Source organism: Drosophila melanogaster, chromosome 2R (genome assembly GCF_000001215.4).
Source record: "Drosophila melanogaster chromosome 2R".
Lineage (NCBI taxonomy): Eukaryota > Metazoa > Arthropoda > Insecta > Diptera > Drosophilidae > Drosophila > Drosophila melanogaster.
Window position 1 is genome coordinate 10,739,878 of NT_033778.4, and position 27,708 is coordinate 10,767,585.

At 42.5% G+C, this 27,708-nt stretch overlaps 1 protein-coding gene and 1 long non-coding RNA gene across 3 annotated transcripts in view; one reads left to right on the forward strand and one right to left on the reverse strand.

Moving 5' to 3' along the window:
* Window positions 1-176: 176 nt before the first annotated feature.
* CG33144 (uncharacterized protein) overlaps window positions 177-27,708 on the reverse strand; it is a 58,656-nt gene continuing 31,124 nt past the window's right edge. Inside the window, exons 3-9 of one of the 2 annotated variants that reach the window (NM_001201975.2) lie at window positions 19,986-20,038; window positions 16,653-17,667; window positions 15,032-16,525; window positions 2,034-2,196; window positions 1,704-1,972; window positions 1,367-1,570; window positions 177-1,309 (exon numbers count right to left, since the gene is read on the reverse strand). In NM_001201975.2, the coding sequence (NP_001188904.1) occupies window positions 1,052-1,309; window positions 1,367-1,570; window positions 1,704-1,972; window positions 2,034-2,196; window positions 15,032-16,525; window positions 16,653-17,573 (3,309 nt within the window). In that variant the 5' untranslated portion in view covers window positions 17,574-17,667; window positions 19,986-20,038 and the 3' untranslated portion in view covers window positions 177-1,051. The remainder of the gene's footprint in view (window positions 1,310-1,366; window positions 1,571-1,703; window positions 1,973-2,033; window positions 2,197-15,031; window positions 16,526-16,652; window positions 17,668-19,985; window positions 20,039-27,708) is intronic. The other variant, NM_176144.2, reaches the window with a different exon arrangement.
* lncRNA:CR43605 (long non-coding RNA:CR43605) lies at window positions 20,901-21,791 on the forward strand. The gene is made up of 2 exons (NR_048086.1): window positions 20,901-21,220; window positions 21,300-21,791. It is a non-coding gene; the product is annotated as a long non-coding RNA:CR43605 (long non-coding RNA).

Genomic DNA, 27,708 nt, shown 5'->3' on the forward strand with positions numbered 1-27,708 from the left:
TAGTTCACATCTAGCACATACACGAACCACAAACATAGCGTTGCCATACTATATGCATGTTTTACAATAGCCGTTACAAGCTTGAAAATTTAAAGCTTGAAATGAAGCCCATGAATATGAAATGAGAATTTTAAGCTATTAAATAACCCAGTACTTTAATAAAAGCCAATTCCATAGTTTTCTTTTAACATTTTTATTTCAAACAGCATACGCGGTAGTTGTTCACATTAAGAGTAAAGTTTAAATATGTTTTCTTTAAAGATACACGCACTTTTATGTCATACGTATTTTGATATATGTGTTCTGAGTGTATATGCATTAAATAATTCAATAATTTACATTAACCAAATCATCCCCAGCTAGGTGCACCTGCCAGCTTTTAGGCAAGCGACCCGAGAGCAGCGATTTGATATACATTTGTTTTAGCTGCGTAGTAAAATTTACAATTAAATACATTCAATAAACAGTAGTAGTGACATCATATACACCTCCTTTATATGCAGTATATATATTTTTTTGCGTAGATAAAAGCATTGCCAAGCAGTTGATCAAAGTGACCCATCAATTTTGGGTGTTAGTTGCATGCGTAATACTTGAGAGAAGGATTGAGTGGGTGAGTCGGGCGATTTTGTTTGGGTGGGTGCGTTATAAAAGCACTGTTGCAATACGAGGCGTACTCCTAATATATTTAGACTAACTTATGCGCTAGGAAGAGAACCTACTCGATTTATACAGATTGATTTAGTCGAATATATATTCAAAGGTGTGGTTAGGGGGAGGAAAGAATATATGTAGAGACAGAACCTAAAAAGAATCGAAGGCGTCTTGTCTTTGTATAGGTTCTCAACAAATTTGTCGATTCAATTAGAAATCGAATCACTGTAAATATCACAATTTAGTTAACACATATACAATTATAATTGTAATAACTAAAATAAATGTACGTAAGCTGTCGTCATTAACAATAGAAACTACCAGTAATTACAGCAGCTGCATTTACAGGCTGCAGCCTATGTCGCGTATGGATGGGGATGCGTGGAGATCCAGCCACCTAGCCCTGCAGCGCAGTGACCTCCTCCTCCAGTTCGGCGTCCACCTCGTCGATCTTGGACCCGGTGCACCCTCTGCACTTGCAGCAGATGATGCAGGGAGCAGCCAAGAGCAGCAGCGGCGAGGCCACCAGCAGCAGAATGCCAAAGCCGGCGAAGATCCCAATCACTTGGGCACGATGCCAGACCACCGAGGCCCGCGAGTGCCCCAGCTTGTTCTTGCACGGTCCCTTGTCGTAGTGGCGCAGCAGGAAGTCATCCTGCAGGAATACAAATTAGATGAAATATCCTAGACTTGCCAGATTCTAGGAACTTACATCCAAACTGGCCAGGCAGTACCAGCAGAAGACGTGCTTGCAGCGCTTGCACATCATCTGGGCGCAGCCCTCGTCCTTTTCGATGGGCACCGCGCACATGGGGCAGCACTTGATCAGTTCGTTGTCGAACGGTATGCCAATGTCGTCCTGGCCATCGGCAATTAGGCGTCTTCCAAACTCGTCGCAGCTTATGTTCGGATGGTACTGCAAAAAGGATAGAAATCATTATAAACTAGAAACCATTAAAAATGTGATAAAATTGCGCAAAACTAAAAACCTTTTATAGAATTTTAATTTATGTTTATGACAGGAAACAACAACAATGTCACACACTTACCGCCTTTTTGCAGAGGCCGCAGAATTCGTCCTTGCAAGAGGGACAGTGAACAGACACCGAGAGAACGGGAGCTCCGTTTCCGGCCGCGGCACCTGTGCTTCCGTTTCCGGCCACCTCCTGCTGTGGACTGTAGCTCTGCGAGGTCGACGGCGACTCGTCCATTTGGCAAATGACGCTGGACTGGCCAGGCTGTGCTGCTGCACCCACCGTGCAGATGGTCTCGCAGCCAGCCCGTGGACACCAGGTGCGCGTCTTGTCCAATTCGATTTCTAAATGAAAGTGTAACATTACTAAGAGGTCTCTTAGGCAATCTCTTAGGCAAGGACTTACCTCGATTTAGGCGATATCTATGATGCTTCTTTAGCAGATTCGTTGTAGTTAGGTTCGCTATCTCGGGCAGGGAAATGGCACCCTGGGCCGGGCACGTGGCGTCCGGACAGGAGATCTCGTAAGCGCCCTCGGAAATCTCGAACTCAACGTAGGCACGCATGCACTGCAAGTAAATAGAAGCAGGCGATGAATTAGCTAAACAATTTGCACGTCTTAAGCGTAATCGCACCTAAGTCGGGAAAATATATCTTGATATACATATATGTGAGAGTTGTAGCTCACTCCCTCACTTTTTGCCAAGGGAAAAGTTTGTCAGGGCATTTAGCAAGTTTGGCTGGCATAGTTTCGGCCAGGAAAACCGCATGGCCCACCACAAGGCTGCGGTTGTCGGAATTATTTCATTTTCACTCGCACACAAAAGTTGCCGCCTGTGCGGAAGCTTTTATAAATAAAGATTTAAAAGTTTTCCCTTCCGCCATGGCACATTAAAGTAATGGAATTGCAAACGGAACCAAAGGAAATACTCAAATGCTTCGACACCAACCATATTTTCCCTTTTCGGCCCCGCCAGCAGCAAATGAAAGCCGGGCAAAAACGCTTTTTGGAGAAAAGTTTCCGAGTCGGTAGCACAAAAAAGTGTCTCCTGCGGCCAACTCTCCTCCTTTTGGCCAACTTTCTGTTTAGCCGTAAATAATTAAAAGTGAATTTCTCCTTTCTCTGGACAGCTCTGCCTGGAATTTGGGCTACTGGCAACTTTCTGTTTGCTAACTGCAATAATGAAACTAGATATTCCGCTCAAATGAAAGTTTTCATTAAAGCAACTGCATAAAGCACTTTGCGAAATTTGTGTGCACATAAGCGAATTGGAAATTATTGCATTTCTAAGGGGTTGAGCCACACAATTTGGATGTTTAACTTTCGGAATTTGGTTATGGAATGTAAATAGAAGTTATTTATTGACGTATTTTTCATTTGCAGTTCATTTGCGAAGTTTAAAAAGAAAATAAATAAGGAACTTTCTAATTTTAGTAAAAGCTATTCCTTCTTAAACGTTTGCAGTGCAGTTTTTCAAAGTGCACACCCAGCTTCTCTTAATCCCAGTGTTGAAGGCTTCACCTGGTCATCAGTCAGTCGGGCCACAGCAGCCACAGCCTCCGGATTTGCGATGCGCGGTAAAGGGAACTGGCTACTGGGTGCTGGGTGCTGGGAACTGGAAGGTGAAAAGTGGGAGCGTCATGATGATACCGTTTGGCCAGATGGCCGTTTGCCAGCTGGTGCCACAATTTAGTGGCCTGCAGCCTGGATTGTGGTGCAACCGAATGCTACAGGCACATCCCGACGTTCCTTTGTGGACCACACTCTGTGTACTTTTCGATTTATCGGGACTACAAATACGGGCGGGGATTATGGCTTTGGCACACAAATTTATTGATAATACGTCCGTCGGACGGCGAAAGGGCTTAATTAAATTCTTTAAAATCAATACCAAAGAATTTCATTTCGCATCGCTTCACAGAGCGGCCTAAGTGACAGATGGGAAACTGTTGTTGTCGGGCAAGTGAGTGTCGGCTATGACCACATAAAACATTTATGAAACCAGCAGCACAGGCAGCACACAATTGAAAAGACAAATTTTCCACACTCGGGCAGCCCATGGCAACCTTTGTGGCCCACAATTGGGTAGGCCATTTAAAAAGCCAACTGCCGCAACAAGATTACAAACAGGGCTTGTGTATAAATTAGTATTAATAATGTCAGTTGGGCGAATGTTCAGGGACGTTAAATATGAAGGAGTGCGGAGGGCGGAAGGAACGTACACAGAAAGTTCGCATTTAATATGCGAATTTATTTTATTTTATCAGCTGCAGCTCGCAGGAAAAGACAGATGACTCGGTTGCTATAAACATTTCCATAGTTATTGCTGAATAATTCTGATATATGGCTGCTGTTTATATTCTCCTTGAACTGCTCTTTTCTCCCTTTGGCTCTCATTTCGGGCAGAAAGGAATGTTCAAATGAAACGTCTGATTTTTGTTTACTTTGTCTAAGGATTTTCTCTTTTGAATGCAGAAGTTTCGTTTTAAATTATTTACGCTTCGAAGATACTCAATCAAAGGAAAGCATTGGCTGGAAAAAATTTTATAAAGAAAACGAAATGGAAAAGTACTTCCATCAGTTCACAATGAAATGTGATTAGATTGTATTCTTTATAGGATAATTTTTTCAGTCCACTAAAAAGTAAACAATGAACGGCCCAAATCAATTACAAATTTCACCTTAGAAAATGTTTTTATGGCTCCTAATAAATAGATAATTAATATCCTTCGTTTTCGCCAAACGAACGCCATTTGTAGCATGCTTTTCTGCGCACCGCCGGAAAATTGCAATAAATTGAAAAGACATCGTGCATAAAGTGCTTAATGAATGTCGCAGAGCCAAAACAGACGACCTTAAACACACACACACACACACAAACAAATTATCCCGTGTAATCCTGGCCAGCAGATATTGCCAATTACACGCACGCTCGCCCGGAATGAAAGCGAGCAACTGGCTCCGGAAAAGCCGCGCATCTGCCAGTTTTAATCTAACTCATTAGCAGCGACACTTTAATTAATATGGTAGCTTGTCCTTGGCGGAGTGATGCGTCCTGCGTCCTACGTCCTACGAGATGACAGGATCGCTGACCGGCGAATGAATTGCTATGACAACGTGCACAAGACGCGTCATAAATGCAAATTTATGGCAAATGATTACATTAATGTTCTGGTGTCCTGGTCCGCAGCCACCATAAACTTTTAATGCCGCATTCTGATTTAATTAGCCTGATTTACACGGCCAGCGGGGCAGGGGGCGTGTTGAATGCCAATTAGCCACGGATGCACAGAAATAAATATCTCATTAAACGAGTCGTTGATTTGATTAGGTAGTAAACGCTTTAAACTGTAAATATAGTCATATATTCAACCCACTATTAGTAAAACATGTAAAACAATATTTATGTAGAATTATGTTTTCGCGCAGTGTAGCTGGGGGTTGGCAGCGTCTTGAATCAACGTCAGATGTGTGGTGTGATCTATTTATAGTTTGCAGCCAAGTTGCCAAGTTGGCATTAAGTCAATCCCATCACAAAGGAGCAGGACAACATTGTCAGCGTCCAGGATATTAGACGCGGGTAGTAACCCAATCCGCTTAGCAGTAAACTTGTTGTTCTGCCTGGTTTGCGACATAATATTGCGCGAGTGTTTGTGTGACAGGAAACGCAGGAAGTGAGCGTATATAGTGTGCAGTATATATGGGGTTTGTTTTTAGAATTCAGCATGCGGCAAGGGGGATAAACATTGGAAATTTAATGATGGTCCCGTCAATTGAAATGCAAGCGCTACAAGCGACAGGGGCAGCAACGGATATAAAGATAGTCGTACAGATAGAAAGAGGACAGCAGTGACAGCTCACCGAATGCTTGATGCTCTAGAAGAGATATTTATGAAAATAATAAGATAGCTTTGGTTAAAGGTTAAAGTTCTTTGCATTCAACAAGGATAGTGTTTATCCTACTCGCTTACATTATCAAGAATCTCCCATTGATTGAATCAGATACTTAATACCCTATAATCCAGAAATAGCAGCCATTGTTAGACCTCCCAACGATTGCCATAAGTAATGGGATGGCTCATCCCTGACCCTGGGCTGTCCCTGTTTAGCTGGGACACGTCCTGGGCAAATCGAATGAAAGCCATTTGTATTGGAAATCGTCATAAAAGCAGGCAGGCAGCCAGCTCGCAACCGAACTGAGATCCTGCATATCCACCTGCTCCTTTTTGGCACCCTTGCTTCGCTGTTTGTGTGTAAAATTGAATTTAAATTGCATGTCCAAAGTTCCACTTCCGTTTCCATTCCCCTATTGCACTGGAGCATTGAATTTCAATTGATTGGAAACGCTACGGCCACGACTCTACTGCCAGACCCTGATGATAATGCCAGCAACTATTTTGATAACACACAAAATAAAAGGGGGAAAAGAACTGAGGAGACAAGAGTTTAAATTCAAGCCCGACGACTCAGTTAAGCGGATTTTGTTAAGTCTTTTTTCCATCTCCTTTTCTGTTTATTTTTGCGGCAAAAAAAAAAAAATAATAATTTAAATTATGCTAAGAACTTGAAAGCGGAAAAAGGGAATTTGGGCAAGTTTATGTTTCATTTCGTAGAAAATACTTCTATGGAATTACTAAAAAAAAAAAATTCGATACATGGCTGAAAACACCTGGTGTCAACGGTGGCACAGCAGAGGCAAAAACGTTTTTCATTTCCGGTCTAGACACAAAATACAAATTCGACTGGCTTATTTAAATGCAATTTGTGATTGCTCTGCTGACCGGCCAGTCGACAAAATGAATTTGATGGCTTTTAATAGACTGATTTTCCAGCAGCAGCACATTTTATCTGCAGCTGTCAGGCACGGCAAACATCAAGAGTTTTGGAATTCTTTTAAGCGCTTTTAACACGCCACATTACTTGATGGCCACTGATTTGCATGGCCGATATTGGATGGCCATTTAATTTCAATTCCAATCGTGCTGTTGAATTAATTTACAGTCTCCAAATGTGAATGAAAACCACTTCATCTGAATGGAAATTCGATTCGAATGAGAGCAGGCATTTTTAGTTTTACACATTTTGCATGATTGAATCATATACTGAACAGTATACAATTTGTATATTGTTTTCAAGAAAGCAAGAAATGTATTGATGCATACGGAATTTAAGTCGATATATAAATAATTGGTACTATTCAAGTATGAACTGCATGTTTGATTGCAAATCCGTCTAGTTGTTACTTCAAATTGTTTCTATTACTAATCTGTTGAATATATGTTCATGGCAAATTTATAAAAAAAATATATTGAACTCATGGAATGAGGTGCACTTGAGATGGATTAATGGCAAAAGTTTACATCGTAGAGAGTATTTATTTTCTACATAATTTAAGAATTTAAATAGCAGATGCTGTTTTGAGCTTTTCAATCTAAAAGAGCAGTAAAATGTGAACAAGTCACGTATAGATTTGCCACCTCGAATGGAATTGCATATCCTGGAATCCTGCGAGTTCCCAAATTTATATGGCGCACTCGACGGCTTTCGTAAATAATTCAAATTCACAGGTGAACGCGTTTTTTTGACATCCCGCGAAATGAGGAAAATATGCTGCTGCAACGGCAGCCACGTGTAAAATGTGTAAATGCAATTTGGCAACGTTGAAGGCGCTGATGTCATCGCAAATTGAATCAAAATTCAATTTGACAGCGCGTATGCTCTCCCCATTTTTTTTCTTATTTTTTTTTTTTTTAACATTGCAACGAAGTTTGGCACCCTCCTTAGTCAAGTTAGTCAATTAAAAATGAAAGAAGGGAAGCTGAATAACGCAATTCACACTTGCACTTGCACAAATGCCGGCAAAAGTTTTTCAATTTCGGCGAGCGGAGTGCAAAAGTCAAATATCTGAGTGGTGTAAATGATATATATTTCCACATCCTTGCAGTTACATTGTACCGCTCTGGGGGAAAACGCTCTATTTGCACAGATCTCCCGCCAGGACAAGGGTGGAAAATCCTACTGCATTTTTCAGTTAGATTCGACAAAGTCTAAACTTTTGGCTGTCCCACTATAAAATACCGAAGAGCTGCATCCCGGGCAACAAAAAGTATGTATAAATATTGAAAGAAGTCGTAAAGAAAATGGCAAGTAGCAGTTGCAGTAGCGGTTTCCATTCGAGGAGCAACTTTTGTTGCGTTTCCACAGCCGAGGGGCAAAGTTTTCAGCTTGTTTGCAACTTGTTTCGCCAGAGCAGAAAGCAAACTGTGCTGCTTGTCATCAAATATGAGGCAGCAGTATGAATATCCTTGTACAAGTTTCGGGTATTGCAGTTCTGAATGCTGGAATTCAGCTGATAAACCAATGCCTTTATGGCATCACAGGCACAAGACCCAAGAGTTTCGGCATCTTGTTGGCCCAAAGAGCCTGTAATACAATGCCAACCAGATACCGCAAACCATTCAGCCCAACTACAATACCCACGTTCCTTGCTACATTTTGTTTAAGCCCGGTCAGCGGAATTTCAGTTCCAATCAGAGCCTGCGGCAACGTCAGCATTGGGGTTAACTAGGCCACCAAAGGTTAAACTACCAACATATCCACAACACAAACATCGCAAGTGACTTCCCGACATATCTATCATAATATACCCTGACTTTTGAACAATAGTTGCAGTGGGAGTAACTTTGATTGAACATGACTTTATAAAAGACATGATATTTAGTTGAAATTTGACCTTATATTTATAAATTTAATACTTTTGCAGCCTCTGACCTCATTCGATTATATATATTCCAAAGGCAGTTTCTCTACATAAAAGAAAATAACAAATATGTTTTCTTTAAAAGCTATTAAATAATAAAATGGTTTCCTTTGATACAAGCCAAGAGAAACTAATCACCAAAATCAAAATAACTTTCTGCCTTCCTGCAATAACAAGTCAATAACATTTCAGCCGAATGCCATAATTGAGTTCAAAGACGATGGAAATGGAAAAAGTACATTTACAAAGTTCAAGGCAATTCAAAACAGTTTCAGATCGAACTTGACTTCATCATTTTCCTCGACGAAGCCCCGACTTCGCATCGAAACAAATCCATGCAGCAATCACGTCAGTTTAAAGCCCATTGGCCTGGCCAACTGCCATACACAAATGACTGCGAGTGCCAGCGACCACAGGCCACTCATTAAGTGGCCAAAGCATTTGGGCCCGCCCGGATGGCTTTTAGCCAGAATGCCTGGCCGAACCGGGCCATTCGCAATTGAGCAATCTAAGCTGACCGGCGATTAGAAGGAGCGACGACTGCATTGCCCGACCAACCGACCGACCAATGCAGCTGTCCACTTCCGCAGCGATAAACCCAACACTTCCGTTCCGAGCAGAGCTGATACACACACACACACACTCATACAAAAGAGGAATGCGACAGGACACAAGTGGTGTGGACAGAAGTGACCCTTGACCTTTGACTGTGCCGCAATTTCACTGCCAATTTGCTGCATTAATCGCTCGACAAGCTGAACAAAGAGCAAGCAAACATTTGCCAGCCAATTTGCTACGAGCCCAAAATTCCAATTTCTATTTATCTCCCCCCCCCCCCCCCAGTCAGCGGAAAAGAGAAACAATTCATTATTGGCGCACACATTTGCATACCAAATGAGTACAGCAACATAAACAAAAGAAAAGCAAAGAAAGTGCAAAAAAAAAAAAGAAAACAAAAAGTAAGGCTCCAAATTCTCAAACGGATTTGGCCAATTTTCCACACGTTATCCTAATGCTTGCGGTCCAAGTAAGCTTTAATTTTTGGCCCAGAGAAACGCGCTTACAGAGCAGCGACGACTGATGGAAACTGAGAAACCGGAAATGCGCGCTAGGCGGGGAAAATGGCTGACCCGAGCGGAAATTGCTTTCGCCGCCTCTTTGCTACTCTTTCGCCTCCCAGGAGTGCTTTTGCATTTCGGCGGAGAGCGGCATCCAAACGTCAACAAGTTCATAACCAAAACCGGAAGGGCGAAACTTTTGCACTCAGACAAATTGCCTAAGTGGAAGTAATGATCCTCATATTTCCATTGATTTTAAAGACTTAAAAATGGATTCAGGATTGAGAAGAGGGGATAATTTAAAGAACTATTAACTATTAGTTATTATTACAATTACTATTACTTTTCGTTATTACATGTTTGTTTTTTACCATGAAAACTATGTGACATTTTGTTTATAGGAAAAAACGTATGTTATTACACATTCAAATATTTTGCAGTGCAGCCGAACCACTCCACCCACTCATTTCAACCATAGTTACAGCCCATTTCAAGAGCTCTTTTCTCGCGCCTCTCCAGCCATAAACATTTACATTTTACAAGTCGTTTTTTTTTTTTGACAGATACAGAGCGCGTAAAAGGGGGTGTGGTTGGCATGCAGCGGACATAGGGGTTAGAGGTCACCCTCCCACATCCACTTTCATGCCAGTCACGTGCTCCCCTTTGCTTTCTTATTTTTATTTGTTTTCTCGCTTTGCTTCAAAATGCTAAAATGTTGACTGCAATTACAAGGCGAGACCCCAGCGTATCTTTGGCCCCACTTTCCCAGGGCGAATGTCTTCGTTTGAGCCAGTCTTCTTCACTGGCAGTCATAAATTTTCACTGGCTTTTCAGTGGGATACCCCAACATGGCATGGGCTGCGGGATATATGGGAAAAGTCTGAACAATGGGGCGCCAATTTCTGTCGGGAGTAAATCTAAATGAAATCATTTCAGTCCTTGTTTCTCATAAATTCCCAAATCAAATGCGAAATTAAGGGAGGCCAAGGACAATAAAGTTTGATCCTGTTCATGGGGTTTGTCCTTCGAGAGCTTTGAATTGAGCCACCACGTGAAGTGTAGATCTAGAAAATGTACTTTAATTTCAAAAGAGCTTTAATCAAGTTTCACTGAAATTGCTGCTATATTTTTTACATGTTTGCGTACAAACTCTGCCCTTCTCGTTTCGTTCACACTTAACGCGTACCCTCTCCTATTTTTTCTTTTTGGCCGCATCTTCCCTTTTGAATTTTGAGTACTTGATAGCAATTTGTTGTCGAGCATTTTAATTGCTCGCGTGTTGTTTCGCTTGGCTTTTCCCTTTGAATGCTCCAACCTCGTGTAGCAGCACCGCAGCAGACGGTGGTTCCCCCTATCCCAGCCACTTCTGTGTAAATTCCATTCATACATGTGCGCTATATAGCGCATATAGCATATATAGCATATAGCACATATAACGTATACGCAGCGTTTATGGTACAGTCAGGTGGCTGTTCCTGTTTCAGGCTGGCTTTTTCCGTGTTAATTTACTTTTCAGCTTGTGGCCATCGGAAAAGGCAGCAGGAACAGCAGCCGAGCAGCTCAATTAACACAAAAAGGAAACCGAAACAGAGAATGAGAGAGTCCTGCAGCATCCGGTAATGAAAGGAGCTACACCACCACAGCAACAAACAAATTGCAAAATGAGGCTCTTTCTCTGCAGAAACGAAATGTGAGTTAAACAAATAGAAGGCGCCCTCAAACCCAAGGAAAAGGACTTTCAATGCGTGTGACATGCGATCATTCTGTAATGGAAACCACGAACTCGTCAGAAATATTTAAAAAAATATTTGATGAGCCCCTGTAAAGTAGTCATTAATTACATTTACATTCAATAATTTGCTTTTTTTGGGGCGACTGGTGCATCTTTAAACTGTGGCCATCCAAATTCGCTAAGGGAGACAAGGAATTCAGGCCAGACGACGTCTGTGTCTGGTTCCCTTTGCCCGACGACATCTCCTGACCCACTGTCCAAGGACCTCCTTTATTCCAAATCTATTACACACACTAATGAGAGATGGCACACACACTAATGTCCATAGAAATCCACACTACAACCAACCACTTTAACCCCTGCTCCACAGTGGTGGCACATCAAATGGCAGAGTTTAAACCTCATCGCTGGTGCATAAATTTCAACCAGTTTAGTGCTCCACCAGCGTCACTCCCTCGTCATCAGGATGCGTTGCTGTCCATTCGAGCATGTTTAATAAGCGTCGCCATTTTTCATGCGCAGTCAGCGGAGGAGCAGCTCGCCTCCATCACTTTGGCCCCATCTCCAACTCCGCGATGTAACATGCAGATGGATGGGTTGGCTGGGGCAACCATGAGAACTATGAGTGCCACGTGAAGAGTTTGCTCTCAGCAAGCCAGTTGCAAAATATTTGAACAGCACGACGAGCGTTCAGCGCAAATAAAAAATGGCAACCATATACCGCAGAAATTGTGGAAAACGGATGTCGAAGTTTGGCATACAGGGTGTACTTGATGTGCAAGTAAAACGAACTAATATGAAACAAATATATGGATTATGCATATATATATATAATTTTCAACTGAGGATTGAGATAATTGGCTATAAGACTGCGGCGCCATGTCATTTTATCTATAGGGATCATAAAATACCCGAAACATCCACTTCAATTTCCCACATCTGCGTGGCGAATTAATGGCGGGGCGACAAATGCTAGGCTACCAGCGAAACCCAATAAAGATATGAATCTCTGGCGAATCTTTCCCCCGGGAGCACAGCGACTTAGCTCAATTTATATTGCATTTATCATCCATTTGCCTTGGGTGTATGCGCCCCAGACTAAACGTGAATTATGATGATGCTGCATAAGAGCGACATAGCGTTTCATAGTGGAATAACATTTTTTCTTTTCGCCGAGAATTGTGCTGTTCTGGCCATTTTGTTGATGTCTGACTGGTATTTTTCCTGCTGCTTCTGTTTTTTTTTTTGTTTTTTTCCTATGCATATACTATATTTTCCAGGAGCGGAAAATTTGTCAACTCAGTGAATCGTAAATGTTATATGGAGCGAGACGGGCATGTGGCTGTGGGAAGAGACAAGAGCACTGAGTAAACAAATGAAAATACTGTTTGCATTGAAATTTCGTTCGTTTGGTTTTCAATTAGGCGAATGCGCCCACCACTGCGTATGAGCAATGTTTGGCAATAATTTGCGGCTTAGACAAGGAAAAAGAAGGGAAAGCCACAAGAGCAAACAAACTGGGAACCACACACCCACTCGGCTGCCTGGCAGCAGTTTAGTTTAAGGTTGACAAATGGCCTCGGCCAGGACACGACGACATGGCAGTACATCTGTAGCCATTAGACACGTAGCCGAAAGATTCCGGGATCCAGGATGGGCTGAGCCGGAGGGCGTGGTCCTCACGTCCTGCCGCCGCCGGGCATGTCCCTCCATCAGGTGTGCAGGTGAGTGTGCGTGTAATAAATTTCACCTGCACACAAGTTGAGCAACAAGAGGAGCAGCAGCAGCAACAAAATCGAGAAAATGAAGCTCGCTTATTTAGTGCCTTTGTCTAGTGTTGCCGAAAGTTTATTTAGCCTTTTAGTGCACGAGGAAAAATTAATAACTAAAGTCAGGAGTGAGTGGCTTCATATGACTTCATAAAATGCAGAGGAAATAACTATAATGATTTTGGTATTTAGTCTCTAGTTAAGTTTGCCATACAATTTAAGACCACAATATTACAAAACTTGATATCTCAACGTTTTTCTCTCAGTGCATCTTCTTTCTTTCAGTTTCTTTACATTGCACTTCTTACGTGTGAATTTCGTCTAATTTATTTATGCTCAAGAAAGAATTATTCTCGGTACCAGATACATGAAATTAGATTCACTGCCGGCTAAATATATAAATTCTTTTTGCCTTTAATGTGTTCTGTTCCTGCTGCACTTTCGCAATCATTTACTTAATTATTTAAAATGCTCCATGCAATTTGTGTCAGGTTCTCTCCCCCCCTTCCATTCCCCCTCAAGACAAATGCAATTTGTTTATGGCAAAGTAAAGTAAAGGCAGCAGGAGTCCCGGAGCCTGGGGATGCGGCTTTTGTGAGTGCGAAAGCAGGGCGAACAGGGCGTCCAGGATACGCAGCGAATTTTGCTGAAATTACTTTGAAGCGGCGAAAATGGTAGGAAGTGCTGAGCAAGCCAGCCAGTCAGCCAGCCAGTCAGCTAGCCAGGATCTCAGATGAGTCACCTTACAGCTTTAACCCCTTGCTGACTACTTCCTTCCATATTTCCGCAGCTCCAGCAAATTGCCATGCAAATTGCGGGAATAAATGAGGCTGATGTTGATGCAGATGCATTTGATGATGTGGATTAGCTTTGCAAATGCAGCTTAATATTTTCCTTCAGCTGATGCAGGAAAACATCGTTAGCTGAAGGTCCAGAAAAGTATGTAGTTTCATTCTTTAAAGAGTCAAGAGCAAAGTAAATACGATTTCACAGACCAAACACAAAACAATACGTAAATCGAATCACTTATTGTTAAAAGCCAGAAATTGTACATACAACTAAATCCCCTAATGTTTTGCTTAATAGCTCGACTATTAAAAAATCGTTACTGCAGATCGCTACTCTTTGCCTCTTTGGAAAATTCCACAAAATTCCAAGTGATTACTAACTAAACAACTTTCCTAAGCCCGGCTAAAAGGGCTAAATTTATACAACAATTGAAACAGCAAACACACTGCAGCATTTGCAAACTTAATCTATAAACGTAAAGTTATCAAATATATGAAAATACATTTGGCTTCTCTGATTATTTATGCCCAACATTCAGCTTTGGGTTAAGCTTCCCAGCCAGCAGCTCGCTTCTAACACTTGCAAAATATTGCGTCTGCCTGTGCGTCATTTTTCAATTTTCCCCGCTGGTGCACCTGGCAAATGGAAAAGCCGAGAAAAACTGAGCGAGAAAACGGAGGAAAATATCCTAATAAGAAAGCTAACATATGCAGCTGCGTTGGTATGCATGTGTGTGTGTGTGTGTGAGTGGGTGCGCAATCAATAAGATGAGGAGCGGAAAAACCACAAGGAAATCCTTCTGCGGCTTAAAGGAATTTTCCCATTCCAATTTTATGTCTGCTGCGGGCGAATAAAATCACAATTTTATCTAAGGCATGTCGCATAATAATCGTAGCAAAGCCAAAGTTTGAAATATTTGAATCGCCTAACAAAGCCCAAAAGTTCATATCCTTTCATATTTAATAGTAATTGGTATCAGTTGAAAATTCGCAGTCGAGTTGTCCAAATGTTTTTTTATTCGCTTTAACCAAACAATATTTTTAACACCTTTCTGGGCTTTAGAACAAATTTCGCTGAACCGAAAAGTGAACATGCAAACAGACATAATCTCCTGTTGGCCAACTATTCCATTTGTGTAATACCACATTAAATTGTATGTGATTGTTATTGTTGTTTCATTAAAGCTCTCTGGCTTAAGAGAGAAACTTCTGCTTTCGAATTGAAAGTATATACTCTATATATACATATTGTTTTTCAGAGTTTAAAACCTATTATTTGTAAAACATTAGACTTACCTCGATACAAAATTGGCAGCCGCACTGCTGAAGCGCCATGGCCTCGCCCACGTCCTCCACATCGATCAGGCACAGCTTGCACGTGAAGGGCTTGAAAGCGGTGGTGGGCGTGGCCGGGGTGCCCACCGAAGGTGTGACATCGGCGGAGGCCAACATCTCTCGTCGCTTCAGTGCAATCCCATCACGAACGCAGCATGCCTGCGCCGCCTGATTCGCACTGGCCATGGAGAGCAGGGAGCTTACGGTCAATGGATATGCATGATTGGTACCGAACGGTCCCAATTCGCCGCTCCCAGGTGTCTCAGTGGGCGTGGTGGCGGGCGTCGACGTGGACTGCTGCGGTTCCTGATTCAGATTATTGGCGGAACTGGAGTGCAATGTGGCCGTGGTCACATTGGACGGCGGACTGGGACTGGTCGAGTTGGCAGTTGCTCCACCGCTCAGTCTGATCTGGGCATTCACGTTGATATGCGGCTCCTGCGCGCGCCGTTGATCGTCCTCCCATCCAGCTTCTAGGTGATTGAGGGCCGAAGTTGGCCGGGGCGCAAATCCATTCGACAGGGAGTAACGCGATCCGGAGGCAGCCAGGGATAACAGACTGGAGCAGCGCGAACAGGTACCCACGCCGTTAATGCTGCTCACGCTGTTCCGCAGGCGATTCAGTGGTCGAATCTGCTCCACGCCACCCGAGCTGAAGATCCCGCTGCCATGGACCGCCAAGGAGTGACCCTGACTTCGACTCTGGCTCAAGCCGTGAACGTGGCCATGCGATTGCGATTGACGGGTGAGTGCTAGGACCGTTTCGCACTTTCGCAGTCCCGTGTACTGGACAATCGACTGGGACTTCTCCTGGTGCAAGCTGCTAGCGCTACCCTCGCGTCGCATGATATGCCATATCTTCTGCTGGACCACATTCAAGGAGCTGCTCGAACCGCTGATGCTCAGGCTGCCTCGACCATGGCCGTTGGCTAGCTGTCGGCCAGAAGGATCTCGCAGCACGACATCCTGCTCGGATGGAGTGCGGGTGATCCGAATTTCTGGGGAGGCAGGACGTTCCCGATCTGGTACTGCCCCGCCCCCACCAACATTGCCACCACCACCTCCTCCGCGACCGCTACTCGCCTTGAGTCCCACCAGCGATTTGAGAAAGTTCTCGATGCGACGCCTTCGTGGCAATTGCCCACCACCAGATAGTCCCAGCGAGCTCTCCAGATCTCCTCCTCCGTTCGCTGCCAGTACTCCGCCGTTTCCAGATCCTCCGCCCCCGCCTCCACCGAATCCAACTCCTGCACCCGCTCCGCCAGCGTCACCATTCGCCGAGGAAATGATGATCTTGCTGCGCGTCTGCGTGTCCAGCAGCGCAACCGTCTCGGCGTCGGCGGAATCGTGGGCGCGATCGTGGCGGGGCGTGGCATGCAGGGCGGTGGATGCCTTTTGGCTGGCGGACCGCTGGTGCTGCTTTGTGTTGGCCAGATTGTGGATTGGCGAGGAGTCCTGCGAATGAATTTAATGCATAAGTTGGTGGATTTGTAACACTAAACTTTGATTTGTTTGTCTCTAAAGACGTTTTTATAAACTAAAACCAGTTAAAGGTAACGAATATAACAAAGAGTGCACCCACCCGCGAGTCCTGCTCCAGCTCCTCCTCGAGCGCACTGTAGACGGGCGCGTACCAGGAGTAGGAGAGCTGCTTGCGGGCAGACGGAGCCGCCGCTCCCGCTCCACCGGCAACAACGACGTTCGCCGTGGGTGGTGCCGTGTGGCCCGCTCCGTGGTGCTGATGCTGCTGCTTGAGCGGCACAAGTTTGGCTGCTCCACCGGGACCTCCTGCCCCACCTGCTGATGGAGCGGTGGTCACCAGATTGTTGTTGTAGCTAAGAGGTAGACTGCGCCTCTGGTGGTGTCCTCTAGTTGGCGGTAGGTGCTTGGTCGGCTTCCTGCCCACTCCGTACAAACTGCTATGGTGCGGACGCCGTTGCTGCTGCTGGTGCTGCTGATTATTGTGCTGATGATGATGTTCCCTGGTTCCCTGGTTAAGTTCCTTCTTCGTGAAGATCAGCGAGGCACTGTTCTTGTTCAGCCTTATGGAGCGCTGCTTATCCACCACCGTGGCCTCGATGTGGGTGAGCAGGGGCACAGTCTCCGACAGTGGCAGCAAATGCTGCGAGGTGGCCGACTCCGAGGGGAAATTGATCACGAAGTTCTCGGCGGCGTCATCAAAGATATTGGCCCTGGCAGCACTAACGCAATCCTCGCTGGACGAGGGACTGCTGAGGGAACTTCTCTTGGATCGGTTTTGATTGTGACTCTGGTGCTTGAGGTCCTTGGCGTGCTGCTGGTAGCTGCTGTAGCTAATCTTGTTCTCCACCAGCAGTTCCAGCGGTGGCAGTTTGGCGTTATGGTTGTGTGGACTCCGATCCTGGTGTATATCCGAAGGATTTGAGGGCGTGGCATGCAAGTGCAGCTGTTGCACCGGATGCACTTCAGTCGGCTGCAAACCCGTCGACGCTTGCATCGATGGCATCGCCATTGGTGGCCGCATTCTGGCCCAGATTGCGCTCGATCAGGGGGCTTCTGGCGATTGATGTGCTCAGCTTAACCGTGGCTGGCGACGGCAGCGTCATGTTGACGAAGGCCTATTGGAAATTAATTAAGTCTGTAAGTATTGGTGTTTTGGTACTTAAAATAATATATTAAACTAGAAAAAGTTAAAAGGAATTCCTAATAATTTAAGTGTTCTACTAGCTCTTTAGGCGAATCTGACAAGTTAAGCCTAGCCTTAAATAGGAACTTTCGCCACAAAGTTATATTTATATGAAACCAATGTACCCTTCTGCCAGGAAGCGAGCTTCTACCCCCCCACAAAAAGCGGTAGCTACCTCTACGAATTTCATCCAATTGCCAGCAGCTGCAACCGCATTTGCATTTTCCGATTTATTGGATTTATAGCAATTGGCCGAAAGGGAATCGAATCGGGGCTTTGTATTCCGATTAGAATTGGGCATTGTGCACGGCTTTCCCTTCGGATTTAATTTGCCTGAATATGAATTTTCCTTTTTGGCAGCTGGCATAGAGGAGTTAGGGGGAAACCAGGTAATCGATGGATCACAATTAACGTGACGCCTGAATTGAATCTCCTGCTAATGCGAATGAATATAATTTGATTGTGAGTCTCATAACCGCATTAAGTGGCTTTCAATGTAGCTCGCCTCCAATCGGGCGAATGATTTGATTGAGCATTCGCATCCATCATGGTGGGAAAAACTCCTGGGGCCTATTGCTATTTGCCACGGTATCCATGTGCCCAGCGCCGCTAATCCAGCCAATTTAATGCCAATTAATTGGCAGAAACTCTACATCAGAAATTTGCATTGCGATGCAACAAACAAGGAAACCAATTTCAATTCGCAAACTCCTCCCTAGGCAAACAGAGTTAAATCGAAAACGAAGCGGGCAACAGCGGAGGGAAAGTCTCTGGAGGATCTGCCTCTCCATTTGCATCCAGTCAATTAAGTTTAATTCCACTTTGAGCCCGAATCAGGTGGCGCTGCCAGTGCGCCTAAAAATATACCCCATGGCCGGCAAATTGATAAATAATAAATCGAAAAATTGCATTTTCGGTAATTGAAATAAATGTTCTTGCGCTTTTTCGCTCTGAATGGCAAAGAATGCCATTTAGATTTTTAAATTGAAATTGTGACAAAAATATACACTTTTAATAATTTCTTTCGTTTTGGTCACACTGGTTTCTTTCTGTTCACTTGCCCCCGGCTTGGCCACACTGTTTCGCTGAACTCGGTGGCAACCTGCAGGAATTTTCCATTAATTTCGACTTAATTACGGTGGCAGCAGAAACAGAAGCCGCAGCTGACTCAAGCTGCACATGCCACTCCGCCATTCGAGGTATGTGGCTATATTAATTTTTGGCATGCCTGCGCCTAGCCACTCCCCCTGCCGCCCCTTTTTGTCGCCACATCCTCCCGCATCAGCGCAACGCAACGAAGTATGCAACGAAAAAATGCGAATTACGCATAATTGTGGGACGCAACAGAGAAGCTGTATTACACCGAGAGAAAAGTTGTTAAAGAGATAAAGTACACTTAAGAATCAAAGGATTTTGATTCAAAGGAATTGATTCAATTCAATTAAAATTTAAGTATAACATATTTTGTATTAGTATAACATATAAATATTATTGAAATTTAGGAATGCAAAAGAAGTGTCAGCATGCTACTAAGATATTTCTTGCTGTGTATTTTTACTTTCCCATGCAGGATGCGCGAAGCGAAGGAGAGAAGCCACAAGCCGCAGCGCTTGAAAAAAGCGAAAGATAAATTGCTTGCCCACGCCCACATAAGCGTTGCTACAAGGACAAGTCAAAGGACGAGGTTCGGGGTGTGGCGGCAGGCGGTGGGCGGTGGTGGGGCGGACATCTACAAGACACATTTGCCGCCGGGCTCACATCGACTGCCCGGATTCTGCAGGCAAAATTAATCGTCTCTGGCGCACTTTGTGAATTCCCGAAATTTGTCCCTTGTACATTTACACTTAACGCCATTTAGGCACAGGGCGAGGGGGCGGGGGTTCAGGCAGAAGTCAATGCCGAACCGAAGATTGATGGAAGTCCCAAATGCAAAACCGACAATTGTTTTCCAGCTCATTCAGCCTGCATCCGGTGCTAATTATATCTACGAGATACATTCTGTCAAGTCATCCCGTCATGACATGCAATGAAACTTCATCTCCAACGCAAAAATCTGGCAATCAAGTCGCAAATCCCGCACAACAAATGGGGTTTTGTTTCATCATCGCCACAACAGACCAACTAATTGACATACGTCCAAATTGGCCAAATCGGAATTAATGAAGAGCCGACTGAACGAGCGACAAAAACACTGAATTATTTCAGTCAATTACCGCTGGCAATCAATAAACAGACCATACCGAAACTTACCATAATTCAAATGGCCAGAAAATGCACTAGAACGACCGAATTTCTCGTTGAACCTGAAAAGAGTAGTAATTAAAATTTGGTTTAAAAACTGAAATATTTATAAGATATTCGCATTTCAAAGAGCACTATAGTTAGGGTTGACCTAAATTTATGACTTAAATATGCACCATTTTGTATAACAAAGCAAATGAGCCCATGAAAAAAAAAACTCCCGCCAGTCAGGAAATTAATTTGACACGTAAATGTTTGCCCTAAATAATTTGGTATTGGGATTTATTTATTTTTAGAAGGATATTAATATGACGGCTTTATTAGAATAGGCTTGTTATCTACAAGCGAGAATATTACGAGCTTTTGGATTTATATACAATTTTGTATTATATGTTATTACTATCGGATAGCGTCATCTACAGATCTAAGTAAAGAAAAAAATGCATGTTAATCATGAATAAGTATAATAAGTACAAGCATGTAATTAAATTTTGGATCCAACATCGCTAGTAATGACTTTTCTTTTGCTTTTTCCGGTACCCAACATTGAAAGTTACTTCGCTTCAAAGCCTCAATTAATTGTTATTAGACCGGCCCCTAATTTAAGTTAACAACCTTTTGGCCATCATCAGTGGTTGGCTAAAAGGGAATTTTAATTGGCTGTCTGTCGTTGTGTGCTAACGGGTGTGGGTGTGTGTGTGTGTGTTTGTGTATGCTTAAGCGGCTAATTAGACTCGCGACCCTCCAACAAAACCGGAGGCATACATATATGACCACTTGGCTCGGGGTTAAGCCTGGCCAAGTGGTCATACGTGCAACTATACAAGTGCTCCCATATGTAGCCATATTCATATATATAAATTATATGAAGACACCCAGGTTGCCCTGAGAATTGTGCTATGCTTTGTCTACACACCCACACACTCGGGGCGAAACTAAGTTAATTGTAATTGCAGCCTGCTCATGACATAACTAACAGTTGGCTGACAGCTTTTCCATCGATTATCGACGAAGCCAAGAAAAGTCAGGGACACAAGTCACCGATTCATTTATCAAGTTTCAACGATGATACGTTTTGGACAATGACAGTGGAAAGTTGTGTAATCACGGCTAAGAGCATAAAGGGGAATCAAAAAATAAAAAAAAAAAGAGAATAACACGCATTTGCTGACGTCAGTCGCGCAAGCACAAACAGCTTGGGAAAGATTTATCAAGTGCTGACTACTGCCGGCGACCAACGGAGCGTATGTGTGATATTTGTCATCTTTAACAAGGGAGCGGGGTAGTACTAACACCATTTACTCTCACTCCCTCCCTAATTAGCTTTGTTAACGGGTTTTGCTTGACGAAAAAGAGGGAACGTGCAGAAGTTGGAACTATCTCATGTCCAGCAGGATGGCAGCCAAAGGATTAATACACAGCCACACCGCATAAGCTGCTTAAGTCCTGGGTCCTCCGGCAAGCCAAAGGACTCACACGAGTGACAAACGAATCAGTTCTGCGCCATAAGGTGGAATCTCAATTATGTCTCTGCCAAGTCAAGCTTAAAGCCCAGCCTGTTGTAGCCATTTCAGGCTCCAAATCTAATTTAATACTTAAACAATGCCGAGTGACTTCGAAGTTGGTTGGTTGACTAACAAAGCCATTGTATGGCGCTTAACTCGTAATTTACATGAAAAACATTTCGGGCTCTCTTCAGCGGGTTATACAATTAAATCCTCCATTTAACTAGAATTTTATGTAAGCAGTTTGTGCATCGCTACAACAGCTTAAAACCTATTTTAAGACGGAATAAAATCCAGCTACTAAGGTTCTAATTGAACTTTTGAGTGCTTATATGATTTCTGTTGAAACCTATTTCCACCAAATTCCCCAGATATACAAGGTATTTGTTTAAGAGTGGCATTCGCCAATAGCAAAATTTCACCCACACAGACAGTATTGCCTCTTGGCAAAAGCCCAGCCAAGAGTCAAAGCTGAGGACCGTGCATCAATAATCAATGTCGGGGCAATAGGATCGCAATCAAGTACGTGACATAAGGCAGTCAGTCTCACCTGGCACCTGAAAAGAATTGCAGCGATTCAAGTTGCAATTTAAGCTGGACTCCCCCGCTGGAATTGAGACTCGAAAATGAGATTTTACATGGCTCAAACAGGAGATACACCACGCGAATCCTCGAACACCCTCAACATGGCCACGCCCATTTTGGCGAAAAGGGGCGGTACAACGAGAGGCTCTTGAAAGTCTAGACAAGACAGAGGGCGGAGATGGTATAATATTAAATAAACAAGACACAAGTGTGTGTGTGTGTGTGGGAGGAGAAATAGAGTTGCAAGTGCATTACGTATACGCCCTGTTCGCCGCGAAACATAAGTTTTTCAAAGTGAATACCCAAGCTCTTTTAATGACGGCCTTTAAGGCAATGTTTCGAGGAAATTGCACAAATTAAAGACTCACGCAAGGCTTATTAGGTCTCCGGCAATCAGCATTCATTTCGCAAAATCTCGATTCCAAATATCTGGCTTTTATCTGGGGGCCCTGCGAAGTTGCTCCACTGCAGCTGACGCCATTTTCATGTCGCTGGGAAAGCCACAAACAACACAAAAGCAACATCTTGCAACCGCACTTCCTTGCAACATCTGCTCCAATCCCGAAAAACCCCACTCCAATCCAACCACTCATTGCTCCCACTGCTGACGCTGCTCTCTTCCTTTCATGTGGATCCATTAAAGTGCCAATAGCACAAGGTCTGGAAACTTGATGAAAGAACTGCCATGCGGTGGTTGTGGAAATTCTGAATATTATGCTTCCTGACAAGCTCCATAGAAAGCTGATTTTATTTGGTTATTTTTAAATAACTCAATGGACTTACAACGCGTTGAGAAGTGCACTTTTGCCATAATAGGCAACATTTTAAGCCAAGTTGAAGGGAAGCGTTTCCTTTAAATATTTAATAACTATGCAGTTACGAAGAGCAACATTTTGCAGCTAGGAGACTGGTATCTTCTTAAAGTTAAAATTTTGTATAGCTATATTGCAGGCCTGCGTATCTAATATCGATTATGACTCAAAGTCATAGATATAGATAGTCAAAGATATAGTTTTCAGCATGACAAGCTGAATCAATAAGCTTTTGTTATTTTCATTTTTTATCGCACTTGTATATGAATATGAAATAGCTACATAATAACAATATTGTTGAAGAGCTGTTTTGACTCTGACTTTGAAGGAAGCGAAAGATAGCAATAGCAATACTTAATGTTATTTATATCTGCAAATATTTTATCAGTAATAAAATATCGTTGAATAACGCCTATAAAAAGCTTTAACTATGACCAGACTATAAACATTTGCTATCTTTATAAGACGTTGTTGGAATTGGAGTTTTTAATGAGTGTTTTTATCAAAATGCACAGCTTTTGTGCTGTAGACACATTTCCTCTGAAATAAAGTATTGAATAAATCTAGTTATTTTATCCAGTAACTTAATATGAAGACAAAGCGTTTGTTTATACACAGCGTTATAAAGTTGCCATCATGACTGGCTGCAACCGTAGATATCGGCTATCTTTCATAAAATTCCCCAAAAGGCAAAAAGCAACCAACTGTTTGGGTTTGAAAAGCGTAAAAAGCACACTTCCTACAGCCAAGTCGCACAGTGAAATTGTAAGCAGAATGTAAATAATTTAATATATCAACATGGCTTAAATAATTGTCGACTTTTCGTGCACAAAAAGTTGCCAGCATGACGAGGCAAAACCAGCCAGATAGCCTGGCAAAATGCACAAAGGCAGAGGAGCTGAAGGAAAGCATTTCGATGTCGTTGTCATAGTCGGGCGCGCATGATTTCCGTGCTTAACATTTCCTGTTCGAAACTGCCATAAAATGCAGGATGGCAGGATGACAAAGGGGAGCGCTGCGGGCGGAAGCACAGATCCTGGCTCCTCCGGCGGCTCCGGCTGCTCCGAGGAATATGTAATGCAAAGGAGCAGACAGATGAAACAACAGTGGCTGAATGATAGACACAAGCGGAAGCGAAACTATCTAACAAAAACAAACTTTTTCCACAGCAAAATGAACGAGAAAAGTTGCCGGCGGGAACTTTAAGAGCGTTTCAGTTTTGAGTTTTGAGTTTTTAAGGCTTGAATCAATGCGGAAAGCGAGGCGTCCTTAACTGTTCAGCCAAAGTTTTAGCCACAACGACGTAAATTGTCTTGGCAAAAGCAGGGAAAATGCCATGCTTTTGTGTATTAAAGATTCACATGGCAATTAACTTTTATGATTTTCGAAATGCTTGCAAGAAATGCAAAGAATAGAATAGTACAACCCATTTCGAGATTATACAATTTATTTGACAATTGTATTTTTGTACATTTTCAAATAAATCCACACACGTTTTCACAATGTTTACAATGTTTTACTTTAGCCAACTTCGCTTCACTTGGCATATCACACTTCTTTTTTTTTTGCTGCCAGTAAATAAATGCCGTGCGAAAAAAAGAATCGTTTAAATTGTCACCGTTTTCTGCTGATTTATGGCGGGCAAAATTAATTGAGAATAAAAACCGAAAGCAGAAATGAGCAAAAAGCTGAAATCGAGCTGTACGCCACACGAAATAAAAACCAAACAGAGTGAAAACACACAGCTCCGAAATTAATTGCACTTGTGAACTTTTGATGCTGTTGTTTGGTTTGGTTTTTCGCCGCTGCCTTTGGCCTCTCTCATTTGTTACAGTAAATTCAATTAAACAATGCAATCGTATAAACAAATCTACAGCCCCTACGCCCCCTAAAAAGCGAGTGCACCCTCGCGCATAGTTTTTAATTGAAAAATGTGCAATTAAAACTCTCGAATGCATTGGCGCAAGGAGAGCACCGCACCACGGGGCGTATGTGCAATGTATGGGTATGTATAAATTATATGCCAGAGGCAAATTAATTAATGCACTTAATTTTCGCATACATTCAATTACTTTACTTTACACGGCATTTAATTAAGCGCATAAATGTTCTTTTATCTTGAAAGCCTCGCATAAATTTCGAGAATGACGGCTGTCGCCGGGATAATCAAACAAATGGCAAGTAAATAAATATATAGGCGCTGTATGGATACCTTCGGGATGCTCACATTTCCCATTATTTGGCACATGACATTATAAAATATTGACAGCAACACACACAGATGCGCACACACACACACACACACACACAGCCACACAAGCGGGTACCTGCTGTTAAAAGTCGCAAAACACATATTTGCCATTCCTGTTTGCGTGGGTGTGTTGGTCGGCGTATCTATGGATCTTTAGCACATGTGCGGTTGGCATTCTCTGTCATTCAGCAACTCTCCTTCTTTGTCCTTGCCGCAGGACCCACACACACACACACGCACGCGTACACTAACACACACTTACGCACCTGACTCCTGACCGCAGCCACTCATCAACATAAGTGAACTATCCGTTCACTTTATTTTTTAAGCTGCGTTTCGAAATTAAATAGTAATATTTACGCTATATTTTATTTCTGGATTATTTATAAAAAGTGCCGTACAAAAAAATTACGTATTAATTTTATAAAATCAATTTACTAGAGCTGTAATATATTTAAAAGTATTGAAAACTCTTTTGAATTATTACCAATAAATTAATTAATGCTTTTGATTGTCTGATAAATAATAAAAAAGTTCTTAATAGCTAAATATTAGCGAATAGTAATATATGAAACATACAGTACATACAATTCTAATATTTCTGATTTTCAACTAATTTCTGGCCTAAAGCTGCGAAACGCACTGTACTTGTATCCCTGTGGTCGGCAGCGCTGCTGTTTGTTTTCGTTTTCCGAGCTGAGCAAACAGATTTTAAGCAAATTGAAACATTTCCACCTGAATACCTAGAAAATGCTTGAGCCACCTGAATATTACCCGGACAACAATGCAAGCGTGTGGGCTATGTCCTGTCCCGAAATCGATTAACGGCATATTTATACTTGAAGAAGCTCGAATATTAACTAAAATATCAATTATAAACTATTTGCCATTGTTCGCATATGAATGAGCCCCACAATTCGGGCTTTGTTTAGCTCGGTGTTCAATGTTCGTGGGAAATGGCAAGTCGTAAATCAATTTCAAATTTTTCATGTGGAAAATTTTCATCGGATATTGTTGGCAATTTGAATTATTTTCACTTGAGCAGATGACTTAAACATCAGTTGACTTTAAGAAATTATTGAGTCGAGCCGCTTGAATTATTGGGTAGTAAAATGGTATGGTATGGTTAATAAGAAAACGAACTAAATGCCCAAATACGAAAAAGGCAGATGGAGAGCAAAGTTTAGCCCATATTTAGATATTCTACTTAATGACATGGATTTTCCGTTCGATTGTTTTACCAAAACTGTTTAGCATGAAGCATTCAGGGTCATCTTTTCAATAAAGCTGAAGCGTGAGCAAAGCGATCTTGAATTATTTAGAATGCGTAAAGTGATTGTTTATTTATAATATATAAGTGCACGTGACGTCAATGAAAATTGGTTACGAGCGCATCTCCCACACTATAATCAATATCTGAGTTGCCTGCTATTTATAGATGGAATATAGTAAGTAGCCTCACTCAAGTACTGGCAATCAATAGGCACAGGAACTTGAACTGTCATTTGCCCAAGTAACATCCATCACAAATTCGTCCGTCTTACCTGCAACAAAACGAAGAGCAAATGTGCTTAAATTAGTAAACAGGCCAAAGGGAACGGATCGACGAGTGTGGAATTAAGTAGCCTTAAAAATATGTCTGTCACCTCCAGATGCCCATATATCTATACCATAGATAAATAAGTTCATGGATAGTGTGGGTGACAAGTCAGCGTAGCAAACTCTGATTGATGTTGATGCAATTGCAATGCAATTGCAAATGGAAACACTTGAGCTGATCGCCTGAGTTGTGCAAGCTGCCGCACAAATTGTGACTGATTACGGTCTTTTGAGTTCAGTTTAGTTCGGTTAAGTTTCGGTTGGGGTATATATAAGTATATGCCACTAAGACCCCAGCAGCAATTTACGAATGCGATGAAAAATAAACGCCAATTTCTGCTGGCAAATATTGAAAATGAATTGCCTTCTCACACTTCGGTCACAGCTTCAATGAAAATATTGTTTCATAACATTGTCATAAAAATTAAAAACTGCATAAAGTCACCAAAAAAAAAAGGAGAAAAAAAACCCCAATGGCAAACATAAAAGTCAACTGCAGCGGAATTTCTACATGTGCTGTGCGAGTAAATAGCTTTCATTTTACGATTTTTGCGGTGGACTGACATTTAATTTGAACACCCAGAATGGGAGTTTAAGAACGGATTAACAGAGATCCGTTTGCTGAAAGCATTCATAATTTAGTTGTGGTTTACTCAAACAATATTCAACAATGTTTACCGATAGCTGGTTATGGTTTATTATTTATTTGGCTTTGGCTTTTTGTGCACATGGTAATCCGCAGCTTGCAATCATTATTTCATTTGTGCAATGCATTGCACCATTCTTAAGAATTGGTATACAGGAAAATGGATTATTATTATTTTGCTTTCGATTTAATAATTGTCTGGCAATATGCGAAATATTCGCTTGTCACACCGCTGAATGAATCATCAAAATTAAAATTCATGTTCCGCAATTTATTTAAACGACACAATGATACTTTTCCTGTCCAACGCTGCATTTTCTCGCGTTTTCCAATT